We start from the raw sequence: 27,674 nt of genomic DNA, 5'->3' as shown, positions 1-27,674 counted from the left end.
AGTGACAGAACCAGGCTAGAATCCAATTCACTGATTTCAGTCTTGGGTGTTCTGTTGTCTAGATCTGCACTGTTCAATGCAGTCAGCATTAGCTACATATGGCTATTTAAATTTAAAGTTGGCCAGGCTCTTTGGGAGCTAGCACTTTGGGAGGCCCAAGTGGGTGGATCACTTGAGCTCAGGAGTTTGAGACCAGCCTGGGCAACATGGTGAAAACCCGTTTCTACAAAACAAATAAACAAAAACAAAAATTAGGCTTGATGGTTCATGCCTGTAGTCCCAGCTACTTGTGGGGCTGAGACGGTAGGATCACTTGAGGCTGGAAGGTGGAGGTGGAGGTTGCAGCAAGTCGAGATCACGCCACTGCACTCCAGCCTGGGTGATAAAGTGAGTCCCTGTAGAAAATAAAAATAAATAAATAAATAAATAAAATTTAAAATTCAGTGTCTAAATATTGTACTGGCCACATTTCAAGTGCTCAGTAGCCATATGTGATTGGTGGCTATCCTATTGGTTTGACCAATATAGAATGTTTCTATCATTATAGAAAGTTCTGTTATTAATAGACAGTCCAGATCCATCTAGGTAGAAAACAGATCTGAATAGGATATGACTATATATTATAATCTTAAATTTAAGAACTTTTTCTGTGGATCATGAGTTATTTAAATTCTAGCAGCCAGTGTATCTCAGCATTGTTGATTTAAAATAGGAAAAGCACTTACACTGCTCAATGGAAATATTTTTTACTGAGTGTAGTGTAGGGTGATAGGCTTTTGTGAACCATAAATTTGTTTCCTTTATAGTACTCAAGGGAAGTATGTTTAATCACAGAGGGCAGAGAAGCCTGTTAATTTTTTCTTTCTTTTCGGATCATTTCCATTTTGGGTTTAGCAATAAGAAGCAGTTTATTAAATATTTTGAAGAGATGGAGTGAGCTAATTTTAGTGTGGATATCTGGCAAGAGGTAATATAGAGTCTCTGTTTTGGAATCTGATCAAAAATAGATTTTTATATACCTAGATTTATCTTTAATCTATGGTATTTAATGCTCAATATTTAGTCTTGGGTTCTGGTTTTGTCAAGTGGTGAGAAAAATGTATTACTTCTTTAATTTCCTGAGCTTTAAGAGACCTCCCTTAAAGAGGTCATAGCCTCATGATTTTGAGAAACACCAATAAATGAATCATCCTGGTTTAATATTTTCCTCAAAAATTCAGCACATGAGATAGAGAAGTCAAAAAGAATTTGCTCTTTTAAAAAATAACTACCGCATGTAGAACTTTTTTTCATCAAATGCTTATGAATACATATAATGACATGTCATCTTCCTAACAGGCTCTGGGTTGTAGAGGAACTTTTTCAAATAATAGGAATTATGGGGTGATATTACTGAAACAAAAATCTCTGATAGTTAAACAGAACAACTGCCTCAAAACTGGGAACTCTTTCAGTGATAGAGTTATGATAGTATGAGTGTTGAAATAATGGTGGAAAGCCAGTAAACAGAATTTAATAATTTTTAAATTCATTCATTCATTGTTTCCATTTAGTCAATAATTATTTATGTGTTAGGCACTAATCTAGGTGCTGATGATATGAAATATATGGCCTGAGGAAGTTGCTACCTAGTCAAATGGATTTTTAAAATAGGTAAATAGGTTAAAATACAGCTGTTGAAATGTGCTAAAGAAACACAAAGGGTAAAAACAAGCTTCGTCTGGGTGCGCTGGAGAAGGCTCACGAAGGAAGTGAGTTATGACCGCTGGGCCTTGAAGAATGATTAAGAACTTCACATGAAGACTGATTGGAGAAGGATATGGACTTCTTGGGAAAATATAAATGATGAAGTGTGACTGAAGACAGGATCTAAGAAAGACCTGAAACAAGAGATGAGGCTCTCCCTTTTCAGCACTGTCTTGCTCTGCTCTTGTTTATGCTGTGTTCCTTCATACCCACTTCAACTAAATCACGGGCTTTTACATTGAAAACATTGCAGTGCACTCTCTTATATTCTAAACATTTCCCAACAGTTTCTAGTTGGCATTTCTACACACTTAAGCTATGAAATCCGAATCTTGTAAAACATCACTTGAATTACACTCCAGACATATATATAATAGTGGCTAGAGTTTATGTTTCTTAACCTTCCCACATCAAACACCCAAGCAGAACATGGCATTTTATATACATGCATCTTAAATGATCCCTTCTTAAGTAAGACAAATTTCCTCTTACTCTTTATAAACCAAGTTTATGTATTTTGTGATCTCATGATGCATTACACCAGGTTAATATCTTTCAAAAAATTGTAATTAAAATCTGTTGTACCAAACCCTTGAGAAAGTCTGGTACTAATGTTTTATGACTCCATCAGTTAGATTATACGTGTTATCATTCTTCCCTTTGGAACTAGACTTTTAAAAGTATTTTCTTCATTTTGCCTAACTTTTATTAAATCATGGAAAAATTCTTAACTCGAAAAGGAAATAATTTTAAATGGCTTAATAGTTTTGGGCTTTTATCCTCCCTTTCACAGATGGACCACCTCTTTTTTTGTTCCCTGTGTTTTTTATTACAGAAGCTAGTTGTATATTCTCGTGTCCAGAAATGACCAGCAGCTCTCAGAGCTTCAGATTTTACTGTTAGTCATCAGGGACAGAACAGGAACTGTGTCCGCCCCCTACATCATTTCCTAATAGCAGGCAACCAGAACTTGCCTTAAAACATGTCCCAAGAGGCATCCTAAAGCACATCATTTAGGAACTCAGCATCCTGTTTAAGTAATTAATACCTCAATCAAATTTGTGCTAACATCAGTAGTGTCAGAAAAATTCATTAATTTTTTTCCATCCCATGATGTATCTTTTTGTGTTTTTTTTTTTTTTTGTTCACCAACTGGAAAGTACAGCCGATGCATAATGGTCACAGCATCATTCTTTTCTTAACAGCCTACTTTGAAGATTTACTTGGGTTGATAATTCTATCTACTGTTTGCATAATTGTTTTCTGAAGTGCATTGGAGACCGTAGGCCTACATACACATACACAACACTCTCAATTGTTAATGATACCATATAATTTGGATGATTTTGTCTTTGCTGTATTCATATGGAAGTCATGACCTAAATTCCTCTACTCACGCTTGCAATTAGAGGTAATCTGGAGGCTATTAGAATAGACCAGCAATGTTAGAATGAGTCAGGTGAACAAAAAGAGTGAAAAATCCTGCCATTCCTATCTTGAAACACTATTGTCTAAAGTTTAAGAAAAAACAAAACAAAACGTGATTTGCTTTATGTATCCATTTATTCATTTCTTTAATTTTTATCCTACTCAAAGTAAACATCATTGTGCTTACAAGTACCTACAAGGCCATACACATACAATTGTTCTTTCCTGTTCATATCCCCATCTCCCGCTACTCACTGATAGCCTCCTTGGTGTTCTTTGAACACACTTAGCATGTGCCCAACTCTTGGTCTTTGCATTTGCTCTTCCCTTGCCTGGAATATTCTTCCCCCTTCTATATACATGGCTCTTTGCCTGACCTCTTTATCACTGAGAGCTTCACTAAATGACCCCCCCCCCCACCCTGCACACACACACACACACAATTTAAACTATTCCATCTACTTCTCACAATCCATATCCCACTCTTTGCTTTAGCACTTACCACCTGACACAATTTTATATTTTATTTGTTTACTGTCTTACTACATTCACTAGTATATGAAGTCCAGTGGTATGCATTTTTATCTTATTTTGTTTTGAGTGCTCACTGAGTGGTCATTTTGTTTTGCCTTATTTTGTAGGCAAAATAGCACCCAGTAGGCTCTTAAAAACTATTATGTGAATGAATAAATGAATTAACCTCAAAATGATTCACTGAGCAATCACTATGTGCCAGCTACTGTGCATGATAAAGGTAATTCAGAGTGAATAAAGAAGTAACCAGACAATTATGATTATTGTTGGTAAATTCTACGAAAACATCATAGGGGTACTTTGGAGAACAAAAGAAGGCACCTAACCCCAAGGGTGAGGGCTCTGAGCTCTGATATTTGGAATGGATGCAGGAGAGGACAGGAGAGAAGAAAGCCCTTTATAGGAACAGACAGAGGTGTAGAACTATGGAAGCCTGGCTTATGCAGAAAACTGCAACTACTGCCAAATCTCAGACTCTTCTAAAAGGCTATGAAAAGCCATTGAAAGATATTTAAGTATGGGAAAGGTATGAACCCATTAGGGGAAGCTCACACAGGCAGCAGTGTGCAGAAAGGATTGGAGGAGACCAAAAGCAGGGTGGTCATTAGGTGAACATTACGTTAGCTAAGGGAACGAGAAATGGGTTTAACAGGAATGTAGCAATGTGACTGGAGAAGAGGGCTGGACCATAGAGATATTCTTAAGTATCTGATGGACTGAAGTAGGAGTAAAACTTTACTCTGAGGCCCGAGTAACATGATTTTGGTAAGCAAGTCACCAACATGAGGTCTATCAGGTTTCTTTAAGTTTCTCACCATATGCTGAATACTGTACATAAATGTTTAGATATGGAATCTAGCAGGGGAGAGGAAAAATTGGAAAGAATATCAAGTATACTATATAATTTCTTACTGTGTTTACAAGTTTTTATCTGAACTTTATTTTGCATAACTTTCCATGGTGTTTTCTGAAAGATTATTAAAACTGGTATAAAGATTTATATGCAGATTAGTGCCGTTACTCCATGTTTAGAATTTTTCAGTGACTCTTTGAGTTTTTGTCTTTTTGATAAAGTTATACTCATGATGCAGAATTCTTCAATAAAAAGTTTTTACAATTTATATCACCCAGAACCTGTATTTAAATAGGTGTATTTTAAGGTTCTAATTATAGTTGACGTTTCTGGAGTTTAAAGAAATGTAGCTTAGTATGTTGATATTCTGTATGTTACAGTTTTTAATCTTGACATACATGCAAAAAAATTATTTTGAAAAAATCAAACTAGATGTTTTCATCTTAACTGGTTATATACAAAGTATATGCAAATATAAATAAAGAAGGACTGCCTCATCGATTAATAAAGATGAACCGAAAAGATTATGACTCTAGGTTGGAAATCTACTTGATCCAAACTTACTAAATCATGAGGATAACAATAATGGAATTGTTTTAGAAATCTTGAATCACTAGAACAATTGACTTTAATTTTGGGAATAGTCAGCATTTGTTTGATGAGTGAATAGTGAATTTATGGCATTATTCATCCAAGTTGTTGTGCAGGATGAAAATATAAACAAGTGTAAGGAAGATTAGATAGGCTACGTGTAGTAGCTCACACTTGTAATCCCAACACTTTGGGATGCCAAGGTGAGAGGATCGTTTGAGGTCAGGAGTTCGAGACTAGTCTGGGCAATATAGCAAGACCCTGTCTCTACAAAACATTAAAAACTTAGCCAGACATAGTGACATGTGCTTGTAGTCCCAGCTACTTGGGAGGCTGAGGCAGGAGGATTGCTTGAGCCCAGGAGTTTGAGGCTGCAGTGAGCTATGATCACGCCACTGCGCTCCAGCCTGGGCAACAGAGTGAGACCCCGTCTCAAAAGGAAAAACAAAAATAAAAAAAAAGATTTGATAAATTAATGAATGTTTCTATGGTATTTGCCCATTACTTTATAAACTTACCTTTGTACCAAAAACTGCAAGACTAATCAAATGTAATCATCTTAACCAACTGGTAGCAACATACCCTAATTTGAAAATCAATTTTTGGGAAGGGAAACTTGGATTTGTAAGCTTAACTTTAATTACCACAGTGTTATAGATATATAATGGTATTATTAATCTAAGGGTACTCAAAACAAATGTATGTAAGTAAAATCTTGCTCAGTAAAAATAACTAGTATTTCTGGATGTGTGCATGCATGCACACGTGTCTGTGTGTGGTGTGTGTGTATGTCTGTCTGTCTGTACTTAAGTGTCCTATATTTTATTCTGCCTTAATCCCAGGTCACCCCCTAGTAATGGATGATACTCTTGTTATATCTCTACCATTTTTCCTGCCAGAAAGATAGAAGTATATGCACATTTCTAGTAACTGTGAATATATTCTTGGCAGCATAGTTATGAAAATTCTGTAAGACATGTATTCCCAATTTAAAATTAATGTTAAATCTTAAAAACTGCTTTTATTTTTAGAGGTTACCAGAAGCAGCAGTAGTTTCCTAACAGTGAAGGAAAATATTGTCTTTGTAGCCATCCTTAGATTTTCATTAAATATTGTGTTAAAATATACAACTTATTTAATTTTATGAATTTCAGAGTTATGATTAGTCATTCTAAATCTCTGATTTTATGTGATTATGCAACAGAGACCAAATTAGAAAATATCAGATATGTTATTCTCTAATTAAAATACTTGATATAGAATTCACTCTTATTTTCATTTGAAATATCCCCTTCCGGGGTTATATATCAATGTGATGAAAGAGACAATTTTAGTGAACATTTTTTTTCAAGTGGCAGTTAGGTTTACAGTGGGAAACAAGCCTTTGTGAATTGAACATACACATTCTCAGTCTAAATACTGAATTAATGTACTCCTTGTTCTATGATTTCCTTTCTAACGTCAACATTTTAAGAAGTAAAGTACTCTAGAGACACTGGAGAAAATGGAATGATAGACAATGATAAAACCCAAGTCCTTTCTTGATTCTCAGATCTCCTATCACCACAACCTCCAAATTCTGCCCTTACTTGGTATGATAACATGAACATTTACTTCCCAAACAATTTACCCAAGTGAGGAAATGATTAAATATGTTTATATGCTAAGGGGAAGAACTAGTGAAGAAGTGGAGCCTCTGATACAGATGCAGGGGTAACTGATTGCAAAAGATCCCTGAGGACAGAGACAAGGATGGATTCCAGAGTATACCAGATGAATTTGCCTTGTATAGGAGGAGGGGCTCTTCTTCCCCTGATACAGGAAAGAGGTACACATACATTTGGTTTGATGAGAGACAAGATGTCGAGGGAATTTACACTTGATAGTCTCTATTTTCTCTGCAAAATCTAAAACAGGGAGAATTTTAAATAGAGGGAGTGAGATAAGTAGAGAGAATGTCTGACCACACAGATAAAGCAAATAATAAGCTCGTTAAACAGTTGGTTGGTTGAGTAAATTAAATAGAAATATATAAAGGCAATATTGCACAGTGTACTTTCAATAACCTAAAGCTGATTATATGAGGAAATTGTTAGTCTTCCTGTGAGGATTGCAAAATAACATGGGGAACAGATTCTCTGAATGTTCCTAAACATTATATATTTTTAATAAAAAGGATGCATGAACAGATCTTCCTCTAACAACCACCCTAGTGTTTTATTTAGTGTTATAGAGTAGGCATGCAACATGCTGATTAACTGAAATGTCACACACTGAAAATAAGCTGGTCGTTAGTTAAATGTCATGGAATAAAGAGCTTTTAACATGAAATGATGCGTGTCTATAACTTTGCTGAAACATACTAAAAAATATTTTTGAAAGAACTGGAAGAAAATGCTTAATAGTTATATTTTAAAATAGATACAAATAGAAATATAGCTATATCTCTTTGAGTTATTTTCCACTGTCTCAAAGCCATGCCTTGCTCTAAATAAAGCCAAGAGAATCCCAACACTGACTTTGTGGTTGAAAAACTGCTAAATCTCAAAACTGCTGCATTTCCATGCTGTATATATATTCTCATTCATCTCACTAAATCTCCTCCACCCAGTATTTTAGTCCAAGAAACAACTGACAGCATCTTTTGTTCCCTTTTCTAGTATATACTCGGTATCATAGTTGACACTGGCCTCCCCTAGTTTGTAAACAAGTTTTTGTGCAGGTTAGTTGACTATATTTCCTAAGAGGAAGAATAGAGAAAAAAACCCCAAAAAACAAAAAAACATGTTTCTTTGTAATGGCATTCAATTATTTCCTTTGCAAATCTGCTTACTGAAGATTTGCAGGCGCAGAAGTCATCTAATGTGTCCATTTGCTGAAAAACTACATTGCATTTTAACTGCTTCTAAGGACTATATTTTCAGCCTTTTAAATGAGATTAATGTGATACATTTATAGGTATTTTTTAAAAAAACAACATGTGCTGGAACAGCAAAGATTATTTTTTAATAGCGAGGACAAATCAGAATCCTGCTGTATGTGCTTAATGTTTTTCACAAGAATATTAGAAGAAAAGATCCATGTGGTACTTCAAACTGAAATTTTTCTTTCCTTTTTTTTCCTGATATATGAAATGTCAACATAGTTCAGTAGAGCAAAGAGAATCTTAGAGAACAGGACAGTTTAAATTGGTCATCTAAGCTTAAGTGGCTGTAATATTATGTTAATTGAATTATTTTTCTTTTTTAGGGTCCTCTAGGGCCTCCAGGACAAAAGGTAGAGTATAAACAACAATACTGTGAAAGTAATTATGCTCTCATGACCTAATGGCAAGCAGGAGAGGTGAATGAAATTAGCTACTGTAAGCCATGCTGAAGCAGTTAGTCTGGTTTGTGCATTCTGCTTTCTAAAAATACAGTCATAGAATGTGAGCATTAGATGTCTAATTGACTCCATTATAAAAAATTCAATAAATCCAGAGCAGACTCTTTTTAAGTTGTCTGCTGAACTTGTCCGTTATTGAATTTTTAATTCAAATACTGGTAAAACATTATGACAAAATTTAAAATGTGAAAGATAATTTGATATTGCAAAATGAATGCATGGCCTTCCTCAATTATGTGATTGCCAAACGGCCAGGGAACTGAGCCGGAAAAAAGGATATTACTGGGTTCACTATATTCAAGTGGCCTATTGGTGTCCTTCTTGCTGAGGTAACGTGAAAAGTGACTTCCTGATAGTCATTTCATTGTTATCCACAATCATCAGAATTGACCATTAAATTCTGATGGAGAGGCCAGATGCAGTGGCTCACGCCTGTAATCCCAACACTTTGAGAAGCTGAGGCGGTTGGATCACTTGAGGTTAAGAGTTAGAGACTAGCTTGGCTAACATGGTGAAACCCCTTCTCTACTAAAAATACAAAAATAGCTGGGTGTGGTGGCACACGCCTGTAGTCCCAGCTACTCAAGAGGCTGAGACAGGAGAATCGCTTGAACCTGGGCGGCAGAGGCTGCAGTGAGCCGAGATTGTGCCACTACACTCCAGCCTGGGTTAGACAGAGCAAAACTTGGTCTCAAAAACAAATTTTTTTTTCAAATTCTGATGGAGAAGATCTAGGGTTTCCAAAATTACACCTATCCTATAGTAGTAAATATCTTAATAGCAAATAGATGGCATTTTGCCAACAAAATATCACTAAGTCCTCATTCCCCCATCCTCATACCCCTCAATCGGGGAGGGGGGTATTTAACCCGCGGAAAACTAAAGAAAACAATTGTATTATAACAGGTGGAAAAGTGATTATTCTTTATCTTTGGAATCCATCAAAGATAGAGACTTTTTATCCCCCAAGCACTGGGCATGTGGCATCTGTTGAAACATAATCCTACAAACCAAGTAAAAGTCCATGGGTTGCGAGACAACTTGTGCATAGGAACACTTTGTCCTTTGCAATAATGTCTCTATTAAGCATGGTGTGAAATTGTAAAGCTACTCTAATCCACATACGACCAGGATAAAATTACTGCTTCAGGCTTCGGGAAGTCCTTTAATGACCCATTCAATATAATCACTGAACGCAGTAAGGAACTTGCCATCTCAATTTGTTTTCGTTACAATTACTGTTTTTTCAGTAGACTACTTTTCAGGGGAGTTTTTGGTCTATAATTGCTATTTAAAAAAAAAATATTTTCCCCGTTATTATTAAAGAAATGTAATATCATACATCTACTAAGAAAAATCTGTTTTCCAGTTTTAGACAAAGAATAAGCACATTGTATTTAAAATGGTTTCTCCAGAGCCTAAATGGAAGGTGTAATGGAGGGAAATGACATCACTGTTTGAAAATATTTGCTAATGTTTCTGTATCCAGTTAAATGTCATAGATTTTTCTCAGGTAATAATTAGCTTTCTTATTCTCCAGCTCACCCATCTATGTCCAATCATTCATACTCACGCCACTATGCATGTGCACACACATGCCCACACGTGCTCACACACACACACCTTAACTTTTTTGTAAAGAAGTTGTGTTGTTCCTGGTCAGTGTATAACATTTTTTACACCTTTTTGAGTCACTCTGGAAGACATATTCACATTCATGTGGCTTAAACTTACTCCTTGAAAGTCTGGGAGAAAAATGCTTAAAATACAACAAATTTGAGTTTACGACATGGGTCCCTTATTTAACTGCAGAATAAATGGTTGTTATTTTAATTACCTTTTGTTTTATGGTATTTTAACTCATTAAATGCAAGTGTTACTGCTACTGGTAGGCGTTTTCCAGATGGAACTAAGCCTATTTATTCTTAAAAACATGAAAATTTAGAGCCATGTGGCCCTCTGATAGGTATGATCAATTTATCATGTAAATTTCTTTAAAACATATTAAAGTTAAGTGGATACTTAGAAGCAAGTTTTAATTTTAACTCTGTAGTTTCTGGGGAAGCTTGAGGAATCTGCTTACATTATATATTTGAACATAGTGGATAAGGTCTGAAAAATAAAACTTCCTAGAAATGTTTTAGCAAGGCTTACATAACTAATACAATATAAATTTAGAATTGAAATATTTTGTGTATGATATCAACTGAATTTAATCATGTGTCTCTTTAGGGTTCTATTGGAGCACCTGGAATTCCAGGGATGAATGGGCAAAAGGTGAGTTCTATAAAATATTGTATTTAAAAAATAACTTGGTGACCATTGAAATCACAAAATTATTCTAGTTCATAATGTTAGTAATAAGCTTATATGCTTATAAAAACACTACGTATACTTTTGAAATACAGGAAGATTGTGCTACAAATGACCAAATTAGTTTAATTTTTAAAGATGCATTAAAGAGTCAGGAATTCTTTGAAAATTTTCCATTTCAAGTATTTTGGATGTGTTACTGTTCAGTAAATTATGTATGTGATGCAACTATATCTTTCTCATAAATAGATATGGAATTGGAAAAATTTATGTTTAACATTGATTGTGATAAACAAAATGCACTTTAGTTTATTCTGGTCGTGGTAAAACTAATATGTATTAATAATTGGCTAACAAAAGTTATTCTCATAGAAGGAACTAGTAAAACTTTCTGAATCCAGAAGGAAGCTCTTTTCACTGTTAAGCAAAAGTAGAAATTAAATAGGTTTGTCCTGCTTTGGTATTACATACACTTTTATTGTACTGTTAATAATGAGGGGAAAAAGTAAAGTGAAAGAAACAACAATACACTCTACATACACATGTCTATGTGTTGTATACATTTACTCCTGCAACATACTTACTAGGTGGACAAAGCATAGCTCCTCAACATCCCTGACTGGCTCTTTAGCCTGGAACCTTCACAGAAACCAGGAAAGCCATTGTGATCGCTGACAAAGCCCATTGCTGAGCCAGTCCGTCAGGAGCCAGGGAGCTGAGCGAGGGACTTTCCTGTCTTCCTCAGAGTTCTTGGCCTGGCCCTTTTATACCCTGTGACCCATTATCTTGCCTTCCCAGAGTATTTTAAATCCACGTACTCTGGACCAAATTCTGAAATCATACGTAACTCAACCCTTTCAGATGCAATAAATACTCCTTGTGATGTTTTCCATCACGTCCATCTTTTCTTTCTGTCAATAAGACATAAACAACCACAACTTTAAACCTAGTAAGTTGCTAAGAGCATGAGTCTACCACTCAGAGGCTGTGTGAATTTTGGCAAAGTCCTTGGAATTCTCTGGCCTCAGTTTCTCATCGGTAAAGGGAGACAATGGCGGTGCCTACCTAATAGAGTCAATGAGAGTTAAGGGAGTAAATAGATGTAAAGTCTTTAGACTGTATTTGATATTACCATTAAACTTTTCCTTCACTTCAGTTCAGTGGAGTTCTGAAAATTCAGTTAATCTATGTTTTTAAGAGGCTCTCTGTTCCCAGAAGTATTCAATTCCCACATGAAATTAATGTTCTCAGCCAAGGCTTATGTTGTCCTTTAGTCCATAAACGAAACACCGCACACTCACCAGTAGTTAACCATCCATGTCACAGCTACGTTTTCCACTTAGTAAAATGCATATCCATTTGCTTCACAAATCCTGGCAAAGACAGAAGATTTAGAATATTGCAGATCATGGAGGGAAACCTAAGCAAAAATTTAAAAGTGTATTCATTCTCAGATGGATCTGAAAATTATATAACTCAAGATAACATTTAGAAAGAACAAAATACAGATATGGCATAAATATTGTTTTTGACATTGGTGAAAAACAAAACTTGTATGCCTAAGGTTAATAATGTTTTCCTTTTTCTTCTTTGTTTCTTTTCATTTTTCAACTTTGAGACAATCATGAAAATTTATAGAAACTTTTAACGTGAAACAAAACAACTTTAAAACTGTCACATATACCTTTTGAAGACTGCATATTCTTTATTTTTGCAAAGGAAATATGCAATTTCCTTAGCAAGAGAAAGGAATGTGACATTTTCTTGTCCTAGTCACCAAGTTTAAATTATATTTCAAGGAAATAGACAGTTAATATTTGCAGTTTTATGTCTTGTTATACATCTTTGTGGCATTTTAAAAGTGTTTTCTGTAAAACCCAGGGAAATGAAATGATTTCACACTTTTATGAAGGCATCAGCAAAATGTAATTTAAATTTGTTTTCCCTCCTTCAGAGAACTAAACCTAAAGCTTTGTGTATGGAATTTCTGTTAGGTCTAGTCATTACTTAACATTTGTAATATTTGCTGTATCATTTTTAGGAAAAGAAAGTGTAAAAAACACGAGTCTCCTTCACTGAAACAGCAGGTCACTTAGTAAAAACAAAACTGGCAATAGAGTAATAATTTTACGTACTTAGAGCATATGAGCATATGAAATGAACTCTAGAATTTGTTTTTAAACAATTTTTTTGAACTCTAGACTTTGTTTTTCTGGAGTCTTGAACTCTAGAATTTGTTTTTCTAAGAAAGGAGCTTACAATGACATTTTTTTTTAGTAAGAGCACCTCAATATCCTTAAATTGTCTTGAGAAAACATTTTCTTCTCCAATACAATTTTGCTTTTTCCAAAAGAGTACTTTTGATACTTAGAAAAGTTTTCAGACAGTGGTTAGGAGAGGATATAATTTCTAAGCCATCAGAAATATGGCAAATAATATCCAGCTACTTGGGGGCACTGAGGCAGAAGGATTGCTTGAGTCCGGCCTGGGCACCATAGTGAGATCCTATCTCTTAAAAAGAAAAAAGTAAGAAATATAGCCAAAACACTCAAAAAACAAAACAAAACAAAACAAAACCCTGGGGAATAAAAAATTCTCTTCTTATGTTTGAAAAAAAGAAAGAAAAGTATACTTTTTTAAGAAAACACTGGCCAGGCGTAGTGTCCCATGCCTATAATCCCAGCATTTTTAGAGGCTAAGGCAGGAGGATTGCCTAAGCTCAGGAGCTGGAGACCAACCTGGGCAACATGGTGAAACCCTGTCTCTATTTGAAAAAAAAGAAAGAGAGAGAGAAAGAAAAAAAGAAGACAAAAATGCTCTGTTTCCCATAGAACATTGTCCATCCATTCAGGATGGCAAAATAGGTGAAGGCCTTAGCACATAAACTTGGCATGACATTTTTCCTACACATTATATTTTACATTTTGATCACCTTGATTGCTAATCTAAATATTTATTTTTATAGTGGTTTTTCATTAAGAGAAAGGACTTGCTTAAGCAGTGGCATGGTATTAGACTCCAATCTTGCCCCTTCTGGCATCACAACCTATGAAGGGCTACAGAGCATCCTTCTGTGAAATGTAGGAGGCAGTGTGGTACAGAGAAAAGGGCATGGTCTCTGCATCTGAGAGAGAATGTCCTCATTTGGGCCAGTCACTTCACCTTTCTAAGGTTCCAGTGTACACTATAGAGACAGACCTTGTAGTATTAATTAGGCAACATATTCCTCCAGTAGTATTCTCATGCCTTAAGAATTTCAGCAGGCTGGACACAGTGGCTCATGCTTATAATCCCAACACTTTGGGAGGCCAAGGTGGGAGGATCGCTTGAGCCCAGGAGTTCAGGGTTACAGTGAGCCGTGATCGTGCCACTGCACTCCAGCGTGGGCAACATAGTGAGACCCTGTCTCAAAAAAAAAAAAAAAAAAAAAAAAAGTGTCAGCAAATGAGCCCTAGACTTACATTCAAGCAGGGAGGAAAAGCCAGTTGAATTCCTCACAGAGAGGAAATGAATATGCAGAATTATACGTAGAGGTAGAATGTGTTCTCTGTACCCTGGCTGTCTCCCTGACCCTAAGGACTAAGGGCCCCAGCTCTTAAGGACTGGGTGGTTGGAATGTCACTGCTATAGATACAAGACACGTTTCACATTATTATGAAAGCACAGTCACCAGCGGGCTGATGTAGGATCCCTGTCCTTGTGTCAGAACACTCTGTACTCTTTCACCTCTTGTGTAGCCTTTGAAGGACTCCTTTTCTCTCCGCATTCAAAGGGGCTTCATTTGTAAAATGAGAGCAGAAGCTGTACCAATTTATCCCTAAGTTTCTCAGAGATACTATGAGTACACAAAAAGTCCCCCATCCCCCATGTCTTGTTTCCAATTGAACTAGCTTTCAGCATCCTCTGTTCCCAATTCTGAAAGCTGATGTTTTCGTAATTTGGACTTGTTTCCACCAACCAAGCAGTTAGGGCAGATCTAATGCAAATCCTACCCAAAAATATAAAATGTTATCTATTTCTTCTTTGGCTAATTATATTGAACACAAAAATAATGTAATTCTCCTGAAGATCTTGTTGGTTTAAACATATAACTAACATTTTATTTATCCTCCATAATGTATTCTTTCCCCTACCATGTGTGTGTGCATGAGTGCATGCACACAAACACACACACACATATAATACATGAAGTGATGTATATTTGAATATTGATCAGTTAGTTCCTACTTCAAATACTCTGGAGAAATGTGAGCTATTTAAAATAATTTTATGGTCGAAACGTGTTTTTAAAGTGAAGAATTATTTGGCAAAATACATTGCTGTCTACAATTTTTGTTTACATACTTATGTCAGTTTTTAAAAATCTGAACTGTTAAAAGGTGTTATTAAAACTCTGTATTTTTCTACTTTTTCCTGATTTACATCTTTCTTAGCATCCATAAGAACAGATAATCACTATGACAGTTTATTTGAAGAGCAATTAGTGCCCAACACTGTGCAAATGCCGTGAAAGAGGAGCTGGAGGCCGGGCGCGGTGGCTCATGCCTGTAATCCCAACACTTTGGGAGGCCGAGACAGGTGGATCACCTGAGGTCGGGAGTTCGAGACCAGCCTGACCAACATAGAGAAACCCCGTCTCTACTAAAAATGCAAAATTAGCGGGGCATGGTGGTGCATGCCTGTAATCCCAGCTACTCGGGAGGCTGAGGCAGGAGAATCACTTGAACCCTGGAGGTGGAGGTTGCAGTAAGCCAAGATTGCGCCGTTGCACTCTAGCCTGGGCAACAAGAGCAAAACTCCATCTTAAAAAAAAAAAAAAAAAGAGCTCGAGACAGATGAAGTCCATACAAAGTCCTATTTTTACTCCTCTTAATTCACATCCTTGTCTCTTGATTACTACAAAAATAATGTTGAAGATTTTCAGGATTAAAATGAAATTTTTTATGTCTATGTAAGCTAGAATTTTTCTGAGGCCTGCAGAGTCATAGGGATTGTTTCCAAACCAAGAGATAAATATCAGATGATCTTGATTCATGCAATTTTAAGTGCTTTCTAGAGTTTATTGTTAGTTTTAAAACTTCAAATATAACATAAATTTAAAAATTGATATTAATGTATCACCTATGAATCCATCACAAATAGCTATGTGATTTTTAAGTAACATTAAATTTTAATTAGTTTACAGTTATGACATTTGAAATTTCTTTTTATCTCTTATACCTGGGTCACACAGTTCTTCACTGACATTAATCTTTACAGCATACTTTTAATGGCATTTTTATTGTAAGTATATTTAGAGAACAGATAAACTGAAGCTCTTAGACTTTCAAAGCTTAAGCCATTGATTCAAGTCTATGCAGTGGACAATACAATAAATCCGATATTTTTTATTCCCCGTTCACTTACTATAAACACTAAACACAGGTTTTTTTGTTATTTATTTATATATTTATTGCTACCTACATTCCTGAAGGTTTTCAACATGTAGGGCTGTTTTTGTTTTCTAGTTAATTAGCTTAAAATTTTCCTTTAGCAGAATTTACCCAGTAATTTATTACGCAATATATTTGTGACTTTCTAATGCTAAACTTTAAGAAAAGATATTGAGACTAAATTAAGTGATTGATTGATGATTCCAGATTAGTTAATAGTTCAAGGAAAGTATCTTACAACAATTCAATCTTTTTTGTGTTAAAAGTGAGAATTATATTTTTTAATTTTTCAGTTTTTTAACATTAATAATTGTATATATTAGAATTCCAAGAGTACATGACCATGAATGCTTTCTTCTTAAAGAAGCACCATCATTTCCTGTTACAGATATTTCATAAAGTCAAGTCACTTCATCCATTCCTGAGAATGATTTATATATTCTCAGCCATTTTTATACAAAAACCTACTCTACTCTTAAAGACTTTTTTCACTCAATTTTACTTGTTAAGCAGAACACAAGATATTTCTTTTCTTCATGTAATTATTTTTGGGTTTCTTTAGGAGAAAACAAAAAGTTAGTTGAAGGAGGTTTTTTCCTGCTGGCTTGAAATAAAACTATTATAGTAAGATTTTCTTTAAAACCACTTTCCTCCTGACGTTTTTAGGCATGTTACTATAAAGTTTGATACCAGTTACTATTCTAGCAAATGAAAATATTGGGAGAAGGAAGAGTAAGCAGTTGAAGGATTGGGATTGCTGAGAGAAAGGGGTAGCTGAGGAAGTAAAGCTTCTCACTCGCTGCTGCAAAACAGAAAAACAGCGAAGCAAATGTTTATGAATGAATTATGACATCATGAAATCCACTCTTTTCTATTTTAATGTAAAAGACACTGCATTTTATAGAAGAAATCACAAAAATACTGACATATTACATCTGATTAAATTGTATCCATAATTGGGAAAAGCTTTTTAAAGAAATTTCCCTTAAATGTACTCTTTGAGTCACTTATGAATTTCCTCGATCATTCATTTAACAAATATTTATTTAACCCTTACTAAGTGTGAGGCACCAACTGAACACTGAGTTTACAGCTGTCTCTGCCTCACGGAATTTCTAGGCTAATGTGTAGTAGGGGGATTAAATGAATAATTATATGAAAACTCTATAGATATTTAAATTAGAATATTGTGAAGTATTATAACAGAAAAGCACAGGGCTCCCTGGCCCGGTGCAAAGGACTAAGAGCGAGCACTTCCCCGATCAGAGACTTTCAGTGAGGCTCGCAGTATAAATGGGAATTGGCAAAAGAAGAGGAGCTTTCACCATGTTGCAATATTTACAATTTAAACTATAGATAACCTTGGTCTTAGAATTCTGTTCCTAAAACACCATATTGTTGATATTATTGATCACTATAGGGTTTTTGTATTCATCATGGACAGCTTTTCCTTAAAATTTCTGACTACTAAAATACTAAGTCAATATAAACCACACACCCTGTTTTTGTATCATTAGGTCTAATCTCTGATACTCTGGATTTTGAGATATGTGTTAAAAATAAGACTGTAATGTTATAATTTATTGTCAAAAATCATAACAGGTGAAATCTACCCAGTACCATTTATTTGATGCCAGGCCACATGGCCAAGGGGTAGCCATGATCCAACTGTGAGACAGCCTTGGTGGGATTCGTTTATGAGAAACTGAATTCCTTTCAGGATCCTCTTCTCTGTCTTCTCTGCCTAGTTCAGAGAACAGAAGCAGTATATCATATTTACTAAAATGTATCCAGTGTTTATTACCTGCTGGGCAGCGCCCTAAGTGTTACAGGCATCTTAGCTCATTTCGTCCTCATAGCAATTCTGTGAAATAGGCACTATGATTATCTCCATTTTCTTAATGAGGAAACTGAGGTGCAGAAAGAGTAAAAGAAGCCCAAGGTCATCCAAGTGTTAGTGGCAGAGTAGAACTTAAGAGCCAGGCATTCTGCTTCCACTGCAGGGTAGTGGTTAAGAGTGTGGATTTTTAAATTCAGAAAATCCTAGCTTTGCTGCTCGGTGTTTGTATGACCTTGGACAAATTGCTTACCTTCTCTGAGCCTTAGTTTCCTCATTTTTCAAATAGGAATTATAATGTTCACCTCTAAGTTTAATCAGAAAAGATAAAGGAAGTAATACTTATAACTGTCTATTAAAAGACTGTTAAATAACAGTAGATTGTTTTCCTCTTTGAATTGGAGGCATTAATGCCTCCATGATTCAGAAACCTCTAGGTGTCCAAATGAGTATCAGTAAGAAGTATTATCTCATTCTCTTCATTGACCTTTAGAATTTTTCCACTTGGACATAAACATTTAAAATTTCTATTAATAATTAAACACATTCTCTTTCCAAGAGAAAGAATAATTTATCATTCAAACTATACACAGTATCTTTAAGAACTATACTTTAGGAAATAAAGAATTAGCTGGGTTTTAAAGCTTTCAAAATGGATATATTTTCAAGGACACATTATGTTACAAGTCATGGAAACCTAAGAGAACCAGGTGAAAAAATAAAGGTATTTCCTTAAGTCATATGAGCTTGAAAGTCCAGCGCTAATGCAGTCTTCAGCTTGGCTTTGTTAAACCGACAACTAAACTTCATCACTAAGAACCCAGGTTCCTTCATCTCTTGGTCCTTCTTCCATGTTCCTGCTGTCAACCTAGTTCCCGCTTTCCTCTCAGTTGTAAGGTGGCTGCCAATCACTCCTGGCGCTGCATTCTTTCATATCTACATTCAGAGCGTGAAAGAGTGTCTTTCCCAAAATATACAGCAACTCTGTTGAGCTCCTTTCTGACTGGAGACACGTGGGTAGAGGTCTTTTCCTCAACCTTTTGCCAGGGGAATGTCAGATGAGGATTGGCCACTACTGCTGAAACTTCTTTTCTCGTGATCCCAGTCCAGTGGAAAGTTGTAATAAACACGAATTGTCTAATTTAGAAGAGATTCTTGTAACAGAAGGGAGCTGAAAAACTGCTGTATCTGACTTTTCCCAGCCCTAAGAAGCTCACTTCATATGACTCCCTTCATCCATTTTGATATTTCATATTCCTATCTCGTAAGCTTTTATTCTTAATCTTTTTCCCCCGTAAGAGTACATTGAGGATAATATTTTTATATTCAAAACGGAGAACCCTCTGTGGCATCATGCTCTCTGGCTGGTTTGGGCTCACTTTTGCATCTTTCATGCTATTTTAAAAGGGGATGCTGGGTAGTGCTTCCCTTGGATGCAGGCGAGCAGTGCCCCTCTTCTAAGCCTCCTTTGTCCATCTTGTGGTATCACCCTCCTTATAAGTGAGGAGTCCATAGGGCCAAGGAGACTTGCCTGCCCATAGTCTTGTCTTCCCACTTCCAGATCATGTCTCAGGTACCTGGAAGCCAAGAGTTCCTGCCTCATCTGTCTTGAGTCCATTGTCAGTACTGGGCCCTCCCCAGATCTGTATTCTAGAGTGGACCATCCTGCCGGCATGTGCACCCCTAAGCCTATGGGTGGCTGTGGAGCACTGTTGATGAGGAGCTGTGGGCAGGGCTTGGAGGCTGTGGTGTTCACATGTAATCCCCAAGGCACTTCATAGAGAGAACTAGGGCTGGAGAGACAAAGAGGATGACCATGCATACTCCTACTTAGACCTTCAGATTTTGTGAGTGTCCTCAAGGCAAATAATTCCTCTCATTTATGTAAATTTCACCCAGATAAAGTCAATTTAGTATCTTTCAGGACCCCACCCCACCCCCCCCGGAAACTTCTATCTCTCTGCATTACATTTCCTTTGTTCAAATTGTATTGTATATATTTCTGTCTACATGAACAGTATGAAAATCTAAAATTAAAAGTGTTAACGAGAAGACTTATTTCTGAAACACCTCATACTGTTAGATTATTGATACAACTATCATGTTTTCTTATTTATCATTTTTAGACATTTGTAATTTTGGGGTTTTTTTTTTTTTTTTTTTTGAGACAGAGTCTAGCTCTGTCACCCAAACTGGAGTGCAGTGGCGTGATCTCAACTCACTCACTGCAAGTTCCGCCTCCCGGGTTCACGCCATTCTCCTGCCTCAGCCTCCTGAGTAGCTGGGACTACAGGCAACCACCATCTTGCCCAGCTAATTTTTTTTTTTTTATTTTTAGTAGAGATGGGGTTTCACCGTGTTAGCCAGGATAGTCTCGATCTCCTGACCTCGTGATCCACCCACCTTGGCCTCCCAAAGTGCTGGGATTACAGGCATGAGCCACCGCGCCCGGCCAACATTTGTAATTTTTCAAAAGGCATAAGGAAGGTTTGGTCACCAGGTTAAATTTAGTTATTAAACAGTTTAAGACCCATTTCAGCAAATTACCCAAAAAAGGGTATTTGTATTAAGTTCCTGGCTGATATACTTGTCTGCTTTTCTACTATTTAGTATTCACATTACCAGTGTGGACAAAGAGATTGAAACTGCCTTTGCAAAATTATAACTAAGGAAATTATAACAGTGAAAGATATCAGACTTAACCATCTCCATCTTGCTTTTAACCTCTAAACTGTCCTTGTCCATTCCTGGGCATAGGTTGAACTAGTCTTGGATTTTACTTATGGTTTAAATAATAGCCCTTCCCAAAAGCTAAACTGTTCTTGTAAAATGAATGAAAGGCCACCAGCCACCGAGTAAGGATGAGAGGGGCTGGAATTCTAAATATTACCAGCCGTTATTCCAGAGGTCATAAGATTTGCAAGTTACGTCACTATTGTGAACCTAAGATTGGCCTGTTGAGATGTCTTTTCAGGTTTTTGCATTTCCACCTCCACCTGACAACAGGTTCTGTGGCCCCCACCCAGGAACTGACTTAGCATAAGAGAACAGCTTCCACTCCCTATGATATCATCTCTGAGCCAACCAATCAGCGCTTCCAATTCACTGGCCCCTACCCACCAAATTATCCTTAAAAGCTCTGAGCTCCGAGTTTTGGGGGAGACTGATTTTAGCAATAATAAAACTGTGGTCTCCTGCACAGCCACCTCTGTATGAATTACTCTTTCTCCATTGCAATTCCCTTGTCTTGATAAATTGGCTCTGTCTGGGCAGCCGGCAAGATGAGCCCGTTGGGCGGTTACACGATTCTAATTTTAAGGAGGAAGTTTGCTGTTTAGATAACCCAGTAGGGATGCCAGTTCTCTGACACATAAGCAAACCTAATTGTCCAGGCTAGGGGTTTTCTCTTTTTACTTTTGCGTGTTACACAGCTTCCTGTGCTTCCAGGAATGAAAAGGAAAAAGAATCAGGGATTGGGGATGCAAGTAGGAGCTAAAGACTGCAGAACTGCTACACACAGAGAGAAGCCGATTTCCTAAGATGGTCTAGGAGGGAGGGAAGAAGGAGAACAGTGAGGTGGAAGAGGGAGAGAGGAGAAGCCAGTAAGATGAAGACAGACTCAGCTCCGTGATGACGCCTTCCTGAAAGACCAAATGGTGAATCTTGAATTCACGAAATTCCTGCAGAGAGGAATTCTTGAGGAAACTGGTGAAGAATTGACTGAACCACGTGAATTGGTGTGGGGCAAAGCAGAGACATGTATAGATGCAAGGCTTGAGCAGGGGACTGGAAAAAGCAAGTCTTAGACTTGAGCCAAATTTAGTCAGATCTCTAAGAAATAAAGAATGACCGGGTAACGTCTTTAGTCCAACAACAACAACAAGAGCAGCAACAGCAACAACTAGTAACAGTAATAAATCTTACTCCTTTAGAGTTGGAAGAAAGCAAATATTTGACTCAGCCCCACACACTTTACAAGAGAAAAACAGCCCGAATGGAAGCATAAGCAATTTGTTCTTTGTCATAGAACTGGAAGTTCAGTACATCTAACACCAATGTACTGAACAGCTATTATGTGGAACAGCTGGTATTATGGTATTAGGCTGGTACTAGTGTCCTAAAGCCACTTTACTATTTTATGTGAAAATTAAACAGAAAAGAAACATGATAAAATTGAATAATATTTTTAGACACAAGCTGCTTGAATAGAAGAAACACAAGATGAGGAATCAGAAGACCTGGGTTTTAATCTCACATCTACCTCTTTGTGGCTCTTTGTCTCTGGAAAAGTTACTTCCTCTCTCTGAATGTTTCTTCCTCTGTTAAGAATGACTGGCTTGGCTCCTTTCACTAAAATATTTCACTGTTTTGTGAGTGCTCCTGCTTAGGGAAAAGCAGATGTTAGTGAGTTCATGGAGTAAATGATGACACTTGCGTAAATTCTGAGAGGGTCTTTGGGGAACTTTAGATGACATGAAAATTTATAGAACCAGCATCGTCCCAGCTACTTCTCGCCCCTCACCTGAGGCACTGGGGGTGAAGGAAGAAGCAGACGGAAGAGATGAGCAGTACATGGAAATGTCGACAATGCCCCAGGCTCTGGACCCACAGGCTGAATTGCTGGAGCCTTTAGTCCTCTAGGTAAACACTCTTCCCCCAACAGAGTCCTGGAGGGATTTTCTTGGAAGACATTGACGTTCTCATTGCTGTCACCCTGCCCTTCACAGACTCCTCTTCTAACTCACACTCACCTCACTTCACTCTACCCCATGCTGGGCCTGTGTCCTTCAATCCTAGCGATTCAGACTGACCTGGGCACAACTTGGAGGTGCGCCACTGCAGAGTTAACATTTCTCCCATCTTTTCCTTGCTCCCTTCTCTTTACCCATGGCGGCTGCCTTGCAGGTGCCTGAGACAGAGCCATCTCTTGCCGTGACAGTTATACTATTTTCCAAACTCCCAGTTGAGCAGCCTTGCTGTCTCGTTTCCTACCTGGCCTATTCAGTGCTTCACATCTTCATGTAGGCTTAATGCATTTGGTTCTCCTGTATTCATTCATTCCTCTAACACTGATGTACCGAACAGCTATTATGTGTGAGTGGTTTTAATAGGCGCTGTGAAAGAGTAATGAGCTAAATAGACCAAGTCCTCTGCTCAAGGAGCTCATAGTCTAGTGGTGATGGGGGTATGGGAGTGGAAAATAGAGTTGTCAGATAAAATATAAGATGCCCTATTAAATTTGAATTTCACATAACAACTGAGAATTTCTAATATGACTATGTCCCATTTAATATTTGGAATATATTTAGCTAAAATATGATTCATTATTTATCTGAAATTTAAATTTAACTCCGTCTCCTATATTTTTGTTTGCCAAACCTTAAAGTCCTAATGGCGGGAGACCAAAAAGAAACACAAAGTTGTATCTTAGGTCGCAGTTGGTATAATAGAGAAAGGCACAGGCATATACCTTTACAGGGAGTGGTGATGTGGTTAGGGGAGTGGGGGAAACTCAGGGGTAACCCCTGTAGTAAGGGGATGCTTGATTCAAAGCTAAAGGAGGTGAGAGAGCAATCCTATGGCTATCTGAGGAAAAAACATAGGAGGTCCATTAGAGAACGCCCAGGTGCAAAGGCCCTGGGCAGGCGGCTACTTTCCACACTGGAGCAAGGTGGGGACGGGGTTCAGTGTGGCTGGGGTATGTGAGGGGGCAGCAGAAGGGAGGTCAGAGGAGCAGTAGGAGTCAGATCATGTGGGGCTGGGGCCATTGTAAGGATGTCGGCTCTTATTTTGAATGAGATGGGACAGGCTTGCAGAGAACTGAGTGAAAGAGCTCTATGCCTGACTTGCTTTTAAGAGAATGTTGGAAGCTGGTGGGTGGGAAAGAACTCCTTTAGTTCGTCCCTAGAGTCAGCCTCTAACCACTAGCTTACGATACAGACAGTACAGAGACTGGCTGTGCCATGTTACACACAAGAACTTGATCTCCTGGACCCTCCAAAAGCCACTCTGGCCTGAGCCAGAGCTTGCTTCTAGTCTCTCCACCCGCCACATACTGCTCCAGCTTGGCAGAGTTCTCTGGTGCATTTTAACTGCATATGCAATGGAGTGGAGTCTCCATTTTGAAGTCTTGCTGTATGTTGACTTGCTTTAATACTGATAGTACTCCTTCCTTGCTTTTAAAGGCTTTTGGTTCATGATGTCTTCTAATAATTAAATACTTTTATAGTTTAAACCAATGCTTGAGAGAAGCAGAAATATAATGCAAGCCTCAAATACAAACTGCATATGCAATTTTTAAGTTGATCACATTGGAAAAAGGTAAAAAGAAGTAGTATTAATTTTAATAATGTAGTTTTTAAACTCAGTGTCTATTCAAAATTATCATTTTAACATGATATGAATTAATATTTCAAGAATAATAATATTCACATTTTTAGTGAGATATTTTACACTTTTTGCCCTACTAAATCTTTAAAATTGTATTCTGCACTTATATCCATTTCCATTAGGACTAGCCACATTTCCACTGCTCCATAGCTGCCTGTGGTTAGTGGTAGCAATTGGACAACACAGGTTTAAACTCTGCTCATTTTCCAGGTATAACGTATAGGTCCATTCCATTCTCATTCCAATTTCCAGAAAGGAAATCTATCGTGATTCAAGTGATGATGAGCAATATTACTGCTAGATGACACACTTCCTTTGAGCACTCAGTATTTGTAAGAAAACCGCATTTCTTTTTATCCTTAACTATTCATTCAAGTAGCCCTTGAATGACAGTTCCTGAAATAATTGTAATGGCCGTGAGTAATGTTTTACATTAGAGTTCCAAAAGAGTTGGATTTTTTTTTTTTTTTTGAAAAATGAAAGCAGCAAGCCATCCTTCTTAAAAGTCAGTCCAACTTGTTTTCAGCCTAAAATGGAAATGGCCGTTTGGGAATGGTCATACTGGGAATAGCCTTTAAATTTAAAGTATAGTAGACAAAACTCCATTAATCTACCTGTGGTTAAGATGTTAGCTGCCGTTTTTCTTTATTACCATCTATGGAATACCCTCTGTTTTAAGTATGAAATGTGTTCAGAAATAGATGGATAGATTGTGCAACAAACATGAGACCAGCTCCCCCCACCCACATACACACACACACAACCTGGTTCCCATTTTTTTTGTTTGTACCTTTCTGATATATTTTTCTGTATATGTACATGTTCACTATTATGTAATAGTGTAACATCATGATAACTTTATTTAGAGGATTCATGATAATCATTTTTGTCCTGATATATTGAAAGATATTAATACAAGATGTATGCTTTATCCCTCAGTAAGACTTCTCATTGATTTCTATTTATTATGTTTCTTACTTCATGAAGTGCAAGAAAACTTTCCCCCAAAAATGTTTCATGAACTCAATTAGATGCCACCTAATGTGTATATGTATATGTGTATATGTATACATATATGTATATATTTCCCCCACTCAAAAATAAGCTCTTTGGGCACAGGCACTTGTCATGTCTATTTCATCTTTATGTCTCAGGAAACACTCAGTCCAGAGTAGAACATATAGTAAATTTTCACTGTTAGTTGAATAATCAGCACCTACAGACTTCTGTAGCTTGGCTATGAAACTCAGACTTGTACAGTGGTTTATCTTTTATATTCTTTGCACAGAACCTGGGAAACTAAGTGTGGACAATAACAGAATGCTCTGTAGTCCCTTAATCTAACTTGGAGTATGTGTTGCTTGATATAACTATTATAAAGGTAAAATGCTATCAGTCATTTTTTCCTCTAGCTTTATTCACTTTTCAGCTGTAACATTTTGTGAATACCTACTTAAATTATGAACCCATCAGAAAATATTTAAGCTTACAAGTAAAAAATTTAAAACTGAAAAACAGTAAGCTCTCATTTGTGCATATTAAAATGGCCACAAAAATAATTAAAATTGTGATATTCAATGCTGTTGTGAAAAACCATTGTTGTAAAACGTTTTGAAAAAGTAACACAGAGTGGATGCCTATAAAAGCAATGCCTATGAAAAACTTTTTAAAGTGCCTATAAAAGCAAATAAAACTCAGAACTCTTTTAGAAAGCAATTTAGAAATATGCAGTTAGTGCCATAAAATGTTTCCATTGACTAATAAAACAAATTTAGATAATTTATCATAATTAAATTATTTGACAGAAAAATATGAGTATATTTACAAAGGTGTTTATTTTAGTTTATATTTAATAGTAAAAATTGGAAGAACACGAGTATTCAACAATGTGGGACTGATTAAACAAATGATCACACCTGACTTTGATAGATGATTAAACTATTCACAAGACAGTGTTCACAAATACTGTGTGAAAACAAATGTGCGTATAAAGGTTTAAAAAATCAGAACATCAAGCTATGCAATATGTTTACAATTGCTTGAAAATATGTAACCGTAAATAACAAAGACCAGAAGGAGACGGGACAAAATGAAAACAATTATTACAGACCGATGGGGATTACAGGTGCCATTTTTTGCTGCCTTTTATGTTAAAGATTAACAACATAAAAAATCAAAGAAAAAAAGGAGATCAAGCTTTAGTCCCTCAATGTTCATATATTAAGGACAATGTTATGCAGATACCTCAGCAACATTTCTCTTCCTTGCTTCAAAATCTCAGCATGAATTTTTGTCCTGTTCCAGAGGCTTAACCAGTTTTTAAAAAAATAACTCTGCTACAATGGTTATTCTTTGAAAGTCTAAACAAAGTTTGCCTTGTTTCCTGGCGGCATCTCTTATTTGCATTAAACCATGAGTTATGATATTAGTGCTTCCTGTTGTGGATTCTTTGAAGCAAGCAGACTCCATAGGTCTTTTTCTGGTTGCACAGTAAATGATACTCCTTTTTCAGGATGTATTCTGTTTCCAAGTTCTTATCCTTTGTTATGTACAAATGGCATATCAAAATTTCCCCGTAATGACCATCATTATTCTAAGTCAACATTTTTTCCCATTTTACCAAGGAAAGTGCAAGAGTTACAATTACAGTGTGACTTTATATAGGAAGCAGAATTTTTTTCCAGGAGGTTAAGACTTTAGCAATTTTAATAATCCACTATAATAGTAAAATACTTTTCGCTATTCTGGAAAGACACCACAAGCTTCACATTGCTTAGTTTATCTGGTAGATATTAAAAAATCATCTCTATGTAGGTTATATTTAATTCAGGTTTCTATATATTCTGACAGTCATTTATAAGTGGGACTATAAACCAAATAATAATTAAGATAGAAATACTCATCATCTACTCTCTCCCAATTCCTAGATATATTCATTCACTTATCAGTGTAACATGGTGTTAAGAGCATAACTTCTTAAACCAGAGCATAACTTCTTAAGCCATGAAAGTTCAAGTCCTGACTATAGTTATGTAAATCTGGACAAATTACTTAACTTTTCTGTGCCTTAGTTTCTTTGCCTGTAAAATAGAGATAAAAATAGTACCTACCTCATGGAAATTTGTGAGAATTGAGTCAATGACTATAAAGATCCTGGCACTTAAGA

General features: G+C 36.5%; 1 protein-coding gene across 1 annotated transcript in view; it reads left to right on the top strand.

The window, feature by feature from the left end:
- COL25A1 (collagen type XXV alpha 1 chain) overlaps positions 1-27,674 on the top strand; it is a 504,591-nt gene that overhangs the window by 397,371 nt on the left and 79,546 nt on the right. Inside the window, exons 11-12 of the mRNA XM_078002085.1 lie at positions 8,402-8,428; positions 10,769-10,813. Coding sequence (XP_077858211.1) covers positions 8,402-8,428; positions 10,769-10,813 — 72 coding nt within the window. The remainder of the gene's footprint in view (positions 1-8,401; positions 8,429-10,768; positions 10,814-27,674) is intronic.

This window comes from Macaca mulatta, chromosome 5 (genome assembly GCF_049350105.2).
Source record: "Macaca mulatta isolate MMU2019108-1 chromosome 5, T2T-MMU8v2.0, whole genome shotgun sequence".
Lineage (NCBI taxonomy): Eukaryota > Metazoa > Chordata > Mammalia > Primates > Cercopithecidae > Macaca > Macaca mulatta.
This window is presented reverse-complemented; position numbering and strand designations above follow the sequence as displayed.